At 35.6% G+C, this 10,052-nt stretch overlaps 1 protein-coding gene across 2 annotated transcripts; it reads right to left on the reverse strand.

The window, feature by feature from the left end:
* Positions 1–150: 150 nt before the first annotated feature.
* LOC110710992 (protein CWC15 homolog) lies at positions 151–8,011 on the reverse strand. 2 transcript variants are annotated; one of them, XM_021889351.1, is made up of 8 exons: positions 7,828–8,011; positions 5,653–5,813; positions 4,976–5,082; positions 4,790–4,831; positions 4,587–4,674; positions 947–1,046; positions 629–735; positions 151–533 (listed from the first exon to the last, which is right to left on the reverse strand). In XM_021889351.1, exons 2-8 carry the CDS (start codon positions 5,781–5,783, stop codon positions 410–412), a joined length of 699 nt encoding a protein of 232 aa, XP_021745043.1. In that variant the 5' UTR covers positions 5,784–5,813; positions 7,828–8,011; the 3' UTR covers positions 151–409. The 2 variants fall into 2 exon arrangements, with proteins under 2 accessions (XP_021745043.1, XP_021745042.1); XM_021889350.1 differs by having other exon boundaries at positions 4,587–4,677.
* Between the last annotated feature and the right edge of the window lie 2,041 nt (positions 8,012–10,052).

A 10,052-nucleotide genomic window follows, 5' to 3' on the forward strand; every position in this document is an offset into this window, starting at 1 on the left:
TTGAAATTTGCATGTAGCCCAAACATTTCCTAAACTGATTTTACTAAGAAATTAATTCTAGTAGAGTCAAAATGATTTTAACAAATTTTTCAAACTGCCAAAAAAAAAAAACAATTATATTTAGGTCGGAATAAAAAAGAAGGGTTCATCTACTAGTCAAGTCTTTCTTTCATTGATTAAATCTACTTGCATGAACAATTAGACAAGTACCACTCGATCGTGAGTACAATAAGAAAATATGGAATTCGTATTAAAACAGTATTCCAAAAGGCAATAGCTGGAGACCAAGTTTTCATCCAAACAAGTAAATAAACCTTAGTTTGCACTATCGGGGTAATAACGACATTCTGTTTCAAGAAATTGTGATGGATACAGGAAAGTAGTTTCTTCATCTAATGGCTAATCCAATTTACTTCATGTACTTGTGTAAAAATTTCCTGTGGAAATCACTCCTGATGGTATCATTAATGAAGCGTTTAGTTGCTTTCGTCTCACCACGTGCTTGATTCTTGAACACAACATCATCATCCCACCTGCACCACATCAACAGGATAACTTAGGAGATCACGAAACAGTAACAGTCCAGTAGTCACATCGTTTGTAATTGGCTAGAATTTACAAGGCTAACCTTCTTTTAACGTTGAAGTTAGACGGAGCATTAACATTAATTAGAGGGTTTCCCCTCATAAGTTCTGCTTCTTTGTTTTTCAGTTCTTCCTCTTGCTGTTGTCGATCCTGCAAAGAGCACAATAGCAATGTATAGTCAATAGTCAAAAGTTGCATCACATTATTAAACCCACCCCCCCCCCCCCAAACACAGAGAAAAAGGAAAAAAAAAAAAAAAGAGAGAGAGAGAGAGAGAAAAAATGAAGAAAGAACTACAATAAGCATTGTACGTGGAACTACGGACATGTATAAAAACTAGTTCAAGGTTTAACAGTCACACCTTTCGCATTTTCTCTTCAGCCCTTTCCTTCTTTATTTGTTCAAGCTCCGCTAAAAGCGCTTCAGTTTCATCTTCATCATCATCATCCTCATCATCGTCACTGAAAACAGGGAAGTTAGCACGTAAGAAACCAGCATGTCAAAACAGATCTCTCATACAAAAACAGGAAGAAAAAAACTGAACAATCATAAATTCATAATGGTTTTCATAGAAACTGTCTAATAGCTCTGCACATATCTTTGAACTTTTGTAGGAATAACTTCAAATCAAAATCCAGAGTCATTTATGTTGCCAAGTACTAAGAGTCTTGATCAAGAGCTGAAGCAACCCTTTTATTCATGTTTAGCACTTTGAATGAAGTTTTTAGCATTCTCGCCACATTATACACATCATAGGCAGAGAGGAATTCAAAACCAGGGAAAAAGAAAAGAAACAAAAAAAAAAAAAAAAAAAAAAAAATCTAAACCAGATACCTTCAACTTAAACACCATGGAATAACATTTCATTTCTTTGCGACTATCAAGGTCTATCAGAAGAACGATAGGTTGATAAGGGTAAAGTTTCTATGTGGCAACGAGATTGTGAATGATAATAGTGCTTATGCTCCTCAAGTTGGTTTAGGTGCAGAAGAGAAACAACAATTTTGGGAGGATTTAGATTAGGTGGTACAAGGTGTCCACCACACAAAGAAATTATATATTGGAGGTGATTTCAATGGACATGTTGTGGTGAGCCAAGATGGCTTCGAGAGGGTTCATGGAGGCTTTGGGTATTGGCGGAGGGACGCAGGTGGTGAGGCTATTATGGATTTAACCCAATCATATGATTTAATTTTGGCTAATACATGGTTTAAGAAGCGGGATTCGCACTTGATAACTTTTCGGAGTGGAGCAAATGCAACACAAATAGACTTCTTGCTCACAAGGAGCACGGCTAGACAAAGTTGCTTAAACTGCAAGGTCATCCCAAGAGAGAGTGTGGTCACCCAACACCGGCTTTGGGTTATGACTATTCGTTTGAAAGAGAAGGCGAAGAAAAAAGGAAGACAAGATGAGCCAAGGATAAGATGGTGGACTCTAAGGGATGCAAACACTAAGGTTTTTACTGAAAAGATAATCGAGGCGGATTGGGATGGAGAGGTGGGTCCAGACATGACTTGGTTACTAATAAAGAACTGTTTTTTGAGAATGGCCAAAGAGGTCTTAGGGGAATCAAGGGGGAGAACTTCGATGCAGCGAGATACTTCATGGTGGAATGAAGAGGTGAAGGTAGTAATTAAGCAAAAAAAGGGAATGTTAAATGTAGGAGAGACGAAACCTTTACGGCGTATAAGGAGGCTAAGAGTAAGGCAAAGGCAGCTATTTGCCAAGCGAAAGAAAAGGCTTATCAGGAGGTTTAAAGTTTGACTCCAAGGAGGGAGAAAAGATCATTTATAAGATGGCGAAGAGAAGACAAGAGGCAAGGAAGGATATTGGCATGGTAAAGTGTGTCAAAGTTAAGAACCAAATTGTTCTTATACAAGATGAGGACATCAAGGAGAGGTAGAAGGGGTACTTCGATGAATTGTTTAATGGAAGTAATAGAGTGGTGACAGGATATACCTTTGTGAGTGATGAAGAAATCAACATGGAGTTTGTGCGGAGGATTATGAAAGTAGAGGTAGAGATTGCACTAAAGAAGATGAAGCCTAAGAAGGCGGTTGGGCATGATGGTATACCGATAGAGGTGTGGAGGTGTTTGGGTAAGATTGGTATTGATTGGTTAACAGACCTCTCAGACCTCTTTGACAAGATATGGAGAGCTACAAGGATCCCGCAAGATTGGAGGAAGAACACCTTGATCCCGTTCTATAAAAACAAAGGAGACGCTCTCGAGGGATCAAGCTTATGAGCCACACTATGAAGTTGTGGGAAAGAGTGATTGAACATAAATTGAGGGCATGCACAAGCATTTCAGATAACCAATTTGGTTTTATGCCAGGGAGATCCACTATGGAAGCAATCGATTTGATAAGACGGATGATGGAGTTTTATAGGGTAAAGAAGAAGGATCTGCATATAGTCTTTATTGATTTAGAGAAGGCATATGACAAGGTGCCAAGAGAGGTACTTTGGTGGGCAATGTTGAAGAAAAGTATCCCACGAAGGTACGTGGACCTTGTTAAGGATATGTATCGGGATGTGTTAACAAATGCGAGGACATGTGGAGGGTTGCCAAAAGATTTTCCTATTACAATTCGATTGCATCAAGGGTTTGCAATAAGCCCTTTCCTTTTTACAAAAGTTCTAGATGAAGTGATTAGACCAATTCAAGATGAAGTCCCATGATGTATGTTGTTTGCGGATGATATCGTTTTGGTGGATGAAACTAAAGATGGGGTTAATGCCAAGTTAGAGCAATGGAAGCAAAGTTTGGAATCTAGAGGGTTTAAGTTGATTCGGAGTAAGACTGAATATTTGGTATGTCGCTTTGGTACTCAGAGGGGGATGGCAATGAGGTGGTAAGTTTGGATGGAAAGGACTTGACCATGAGCGAATGATTTAAATATCTTGGGTCGATCATCGAAGAAAAATGGTGACATTGATCAAGATGTGGCCCACACGATTAAGTCGGGGTGGCTTAAGTCGAGAGTGGCCACGAGAGTGTTATGTGACCGAAGCATTCCCTTACAATTGAAGGGAAAATTCTACAGAATTGCCATACCAGTGTTGCTGCTGTATGATACAGAATGTTGGGCTTCTAAGAAGGAGCACATTAAAAAGATGGAGGTTATGGAGATACGAATGTTAAGGTGGATGTACGGGAACACTCTAAGAGATGGAAATATAAATAAGGTTATTCGCAACAAGGTAGGTGTGGTAGGCATTGCAAACGAACTAAGGGAAAATCGTTTGCGTTGGTTTGGGCATGTAAGACGGAGACCCGAGGGTGCACCGGTACGAAGAGTGAAAGAGTGGGACCATGGAGGGGTTAAACGAGGGAGAGGGAGACCAAAAATGACTTGGTTGGAAGGAGTTAGGAAGGATATGAAGTATATGGATTTGCATGAGGATGAGGTATTGGATTGTAAGGGATGGTGGAGGAGGATCTTTGTCGATAGTAACAAGGAATAATTAAATTTGGTTCATGTAGCCGACCCCGATTATGGGATTAAGGCTTTGATTGATTGATATCATGACTTCTTAAAAGTGATTGATCCACATATTCACCAGCTTGTCTGCAGCAAAAAAACTAAACCAAATACGTTTAACTTAAACACAATGGAATAACGGTTCATTTCTTTGCACCTATCACGACTTCTTAAATTTGGTTTTGCAATCGATAATGCATATTCACAGTACTTTGTGCTACAATCTATACCCTCATCAAAAGAGATGCAAATGGAACTAATATATGATGTAGAGGCATATGATCTGTGTGTTCACATTGGAAATCTTAAAGCATCATTTGAAGCTTATAACAGAATCATGCAAGTATTTTTTTTCACCCCCATTCAACATGTGCAATATATGAGCAAGATGAAAGAAGGAATAACATACAAGCAGACAGACTAGTTTGTATAACATCATAAATGGAAATGTAAGTGAGTTAAACTATTGAAGACAAAAGAAGAAACAACAGAACAGGAAATTTTTCTAACCTTTCATCATCACTTTTTACATCCACATCAGAGTCATCAGCATCTACACTTCTAGGAATGATACGGTCTTCAAAATCCCTCTTTGAACCTACTGGTAATATTGTGCACAACAGTTATTTTGACCCATTAATCCATAATATCATAATAAAATGAAAAACTGTGAATTAAAAACAAACAGACAAACAAACATAGGTAGCACCTACCTTCCAGGAGAAGATGGCCTCCTTTTCTACGATCTCTATCCTCTGCATACCACATGTAACAAAATCATAAAGTGGACAAGTGAAAGTAATTCAATCAAGCAACAAGACATTCTTGAGAAACAATTGTACAAACAACGGTTAAGAACCAAACTGATTCTAACGTCTAGTATTCTCAAACTTTCTTACCACCAAAAGATTTATCTTTAGATGAAAAATGCCTTCGTTCACGCTCTTCAAGTTCTTCACGAAGGTCCCTCTTCTGAAGTTCATCCTGGGTGTCCTGTCCGTCCTTTCTGTATTAAAATCAGAAACATGGCAGGATTAGGGGGGCAGGGCAAAGTAGATCCCTGCGCGGACATATTTTATAAGTAACAGCAACATATCACATGGGCAGGCTACAAGGAAGTAGCATTATGGTCTCCCAGCAAACTATTAGCGTCTTTATTTTTTTTTTAAAGCGCAAACTATTAGTGTCTTAAACTAAAATGAATAAGTCAATCAACAACATAAAGCATCTGGAGATCCTGCTATTCATAAAGCAAACAACAATCACGGACACCTAATACACCTTGAATTTATTAATGGCATTAAGTATACACAATCACACAGCAATAAGAACACATAATCATGGTTAAATCAGCTTAGTCAAGTAGTACATATATACTTGAGCATCAAGCAACAGAAAACTATCACATAAAGCATATATCTAATTCATATATTCCCGTCATCAAATATTACTAGACAAGCTAATAGTATAGCTTGAATTATTAACGTGACAATTAAATCCGGAAGAGAGAAAATTTATACCTTGCTAACTGCTTGCCTATATCAAACAAGGTAAAGCAAAAAAAGTAAATTTATACCTGGGCTTCAAATTTGTATGAGCTGCAAGATCCCTGGAAGAATACTTCTGAGACGGGCCAAAAATCCTCGTACCACCTTGCTCGTTGCCACCCTTTGCAGGTGCCCATGTAGGTCTAGCCGCAGTCGTCATTCTTTGTAATATTCACCTACAAATCAAAAGCTGCAAAAACACCCAAATTTACCAAAACGAAGATAACACAATTTTCCAACTTCACCAAGAAATCAGCTAATTTTCTCACAGCTTAACATAATCAATCTCCACTCAAAAAACCAATAGTTTGATTTGCAGAATCGAAAATTCACCAAAACGAGACTCCCCAAAAAAAGACCATCAGATTCTATACCTCTAATTAACAATCCCCAAAACCCTTGATTTCAAACAAAATCACTATCTCTCCAGCAAAATAGAGGGAAAATTTTATACAAATTCAGCAAAATATGTGGAAATAATATGCAAAGTATGAATGATTAATCCGCAAAATAATTTACAAACCCTAGAATTGAGATTAGATTACCAAATTATGATTCCAAGAGAAACGGAAATTGAACATCAAGCATATATATATATAAGATCGAATTACTTTTTTTTCAAAGAATTAGTTTTATACCTGGGAAAAATAAAACGAAATTCCTAATCGCTTGAATTTGATTTGTGGGAATAGATGAACAGCTGAAGAAGGACGAACTTCTGGAATGAAATATTTGGCTGCGAAAATCAATTTTAAGAGTCCGTTTGGTAGGGTGTAAAACATTTTCAATGTAAAATGGTTTTCCATGAAAATCATTTACAATGAAAAACTCATTTTTAAAAAAGCTTTCCGTTGTTTGGTTGAATGGAAAATGATTTTCCATTTTTAAGCATTTTCCATTGTTTGGTTGAACCGAAAATTATTTACTAATGGAAAACTTCAATTCTAATTGTATTTTCTTGTCAAATTGTATGCTCTTGTCATTTCTTTTACTCCTTTTCTTTTCTTATTATTATTTTCAAATATTTTCTTACTCATTATTAGCTACCCCAATATATTATACTATATTTTACTTCAAACATAATAATATAAAATAATCAAAAGAAACCAAATAGTCTTTTTTATAAACTTTATAAAAGTTCAACAAGAGTCCTAACAATTACCACGATAATAAAGGGCTACTAGGATTAAAACTTGTCCATATCGACATATAATTATTATCACAAAGTTGGTAGAACAAAAGAAATAAAAAATTAACGTAGAGATTTAACGAAATTTTGGACCCAAAGCCTACTGATGACATTCCAATCTATTTATTTTCCTTATATAACAACAATATGCTACAGAAGACTAGAATCTGGCTGGGCTCCTATTCAACCCCTGAGGCTGCTGCTAGAGCTTATGATGCTGCACTCTTATGTCTTAAGGGCTCCTCTGCTAACCTCAACTTCCCTCACTCTGCTTATTCCACTACCTCCCCTCTTATTCCTTCTCATGCTGCTGCTACTACTGCCACTGTCATGTCCCCTAAGTCCATCCAAAGAGTAGCTGCTGCTGCAGCTGCTGCTGCGACTACTACCCACATACCACTCATTTAACATGTTTAACTACTCCGTACCACTCAATAAACATCTTCAACAGCAACAATGCCACTAAACAATTACTTTACAATAAGCTCTACAGCTCGGCTGTGTTCCAGTAGAAATTTCATGGTTAATAATTCAAAACACTAATCGCTCCACAAAATCATACTTCGCATTTCTTATGCCAACATTTCTAGCTCAAAATCAAATTTAGATGATAGGCTTGATAGAAATCAGCTTCATTACAGTTACATAAAATTAGACAAAAACCCTACAAATCACTCATTAATTCTAGCCAAAACTCGTTAAATAACTCCGCAATTACAGCAAAAAATACGAAAAAATGAAACAATTATAATTTTCCCTCAACAAGCGCAACCTAGCCAGATGAAATCACGCTCAAAAAATCCAATTCAATCCAATAAAATTAACACAAAAAATCCAAAAACATTGCTTAAAATCGAATATCAACAAAATAAATCAAACAATTTGCACAAACTAATCAAACAATATAACACAAATTAATCAAATCTTGCAGCATATATACCCTAGAAACAATCGAATTTTTCAGAACAAAACCCTAAAATAATTGATTATAAAAGAGATTAGAGCAATTATGTACCAAATTCGTTGAGATTGATGAGTGAGATTTACGATGATAGCGAAAGTGAAGTTGATAAACTAGAATTGATGAGCGAAAATGTTGATGAGCGAATTGTTGATGAGCGTTTAAGAGGAGAGAGAATTGTGATTTGTGAGAACAGAAACTCAGAAAGGAAAACGTTTTCCTTTGATTTTTGGAGGAAAATGTTTTCACTGTGGTGTAAAACAATTTTATAGCCTAAATTTTCCATTTTAATTTTCAGTTTGACCAAACAATGTAAAATGGGGAAAATAGTTTTCAGGGAAAACATTTTACGTCCTACCAAACGGACCCTAAGAGCGCTTTTAATTATTTATATATTTTTGCAATAGTTTGGCTTTTACATTATCTATTAGTTTTGTGCCCGTGTTATGTCTGGGTTGTTGATTGAAATTTAATACGAAGTATAAATTTTTTTATGTTATTTGAATTTTCCAGACGCAAGTAGCATGGTCAGAGTAATTAGAAGAAATCAGTTTGGAGTTACACCTGTTTTCATATGAATGGATGAAATTTTTAAGATAAGGCCCCGTTCATTTCACCTTATTTTTGCTGAACTGAAATTAATTTTAGTGAACTTAAATTATTTTTAATGAACTGAAATTAATTTTACTGAATTGAAATTATTTTTGCTGAACTAAAATTATTTTTACTAATTTTCTATTATATTTCTTCTTTAAGTTTACTGATTTTTACTAAAGTGAAATTATTTTTATTGAACTAAACTTATTTTTACTGAACTGAAATTATTTTAACTGGATATTATTTTTGTAAGGTGAAGTGAACAGAGCCTTAGTTGTGATTTTAATACTATAGTGGAGAGTATTAAAATATACAACAATTTTTTGGTGTAGCAGGCCACACCGTGGGCAGGGGTTACTCGAGTTATTCGGTCAGAGGTTACTTGAGGGGTTTGGACAGGGGTTACTCGAGGGGTTCACTCGGTCAAGGGTTACTTGAGGGGTTACTCGGTAAGGAGTTACTCGGTTAAGGGTTACTCGAGTTACTCATTTAGGAGATACTTGAGGGGTTACTCGGTCATGAGTTACTCGGTCAGGGATTACTCGAGTTACTCGGTCAGGGGTTATTTTAAGGAGTTCGGTTAGGGATTACTCGTGTAATTCAGTCATGGGTTATTTAAGGAGTTCGGTTAGGGGTTACTTGAGGGATTACTCGATCAGGGATTACTTGAGGGGTTCGGTCATGGATTACTCTAAGAATTACTCGATCAGGGGTTACTTGAGGGGTTACTCGGTTAGGATTAGCTCAAGTAACCCCTGACAGAGTAACTTGAGTAACCCCTGATCGAGTAACTTGAATAACCCTACCAACTCGAGTAATCTCGGCAACTCGAGTAACCCCTGACCGAGTAACCTCTACTTCACGGTACAACAGACTGTATAAAAAAAATTGTGTAAAACATAAAGTTTTTGTGTTGAAGGGGAGAGTACTAAATTTTGAACTAATGATTCAAAAGCTCTTATTTTTATATAAATAATTTAAGGTAACATTAGGAAACCATAAAATACGTAGTATTAACAATATGAAGTATATGAAGCAAAATAATTAATTGATACTCTTAGACCTTGTTTGGTTCACCTTATTTTTACTGATCTGATCTGGTCTGGTCTGGTTTGATCTGATCTGATTGTCTGATTTGACCAAACTTTGACCTTAAGTGTATGATAATTTATAAGGAAAAAATATATCAAGTGGGATCTTGTTAGATTCGTAATAATGTGTAGTTTATTAATATGTAATTTTCACAATTTTTTTCATTACGAAATTAAGAATATTTAGCGATAAAAAACCGCACATAAAACAATGTTCTGATCTGAACTTTTTTTTTTTCTGATCTTAACTTATTTTTTCCTGAAATAAGTAAAAATAAGTTAAACTAAACAAGGCCTTATTTGATAGTAGTGCTAAGTTCAAGTATTTACGGACTATGTTTCAAAAAAAAAAAGTATTTACGTACTATGAATAATAATAAAGTTTTTACATATTAGTGTTTTATAAAAAAAAAAGAAAAAATAAGAAAAGAAAACAAAAACTTAGAAAGCTGGGAAGTGTAATATGTAGGGTTGTAAGAGTAGTAATGTACAAATAAAAATAACTATTGTCTAAAGTTGTGATCTCTTTTTATTTTTTCTACATTGTATGTTAAGACTTGAGATATTGGTTATATAGTTATATATAATAAC

This window comes from Chenopodium quinoa, unplaced genomic scaffold (assembly GCF_001683475.1).
Source record: "Chenopodium quinoa cultivar QQ74 unplaced genomic scaffold, ASM168347v1, whole genome shotgun sequence".
Classification (NCBI taxonomy): domain Eukaryota; kingdom Viridiplantae; phylum Streptophyta; class Magnoliopsida; order Caryophyllales; family Amaranthaceae; genus Chenopodium; species Chenopodium quinoa.

What these genes read in the sequence shown, in the direction of transcription:
- LOC110710992 (XM_021889350.1), bottom strand. Translation starts at nt 5,783, where the DNA reads ATGACGACTGCGGCTAGACCTACATGGGCACCTGCAAAGGGTGGCAAC. An exon ending in TAAAGATAAATCTTTTGGTG is followed by an intron (nt 4,832 to 4,975) that starts GTAAGAAAGTTT and finishes TGTGGTATGCAG; the next exon opens with AGGATAGAGATCGTAGAAAA. An exon ending in GTAAAAAGTGATGATGAAAG is followed by an intron (nt 1,047 to 4,586) that starts GTTAGAAAAATT and finishes CCCTGTTTTCAG; the next exon opens with TGACGATGATGAGGATGATG.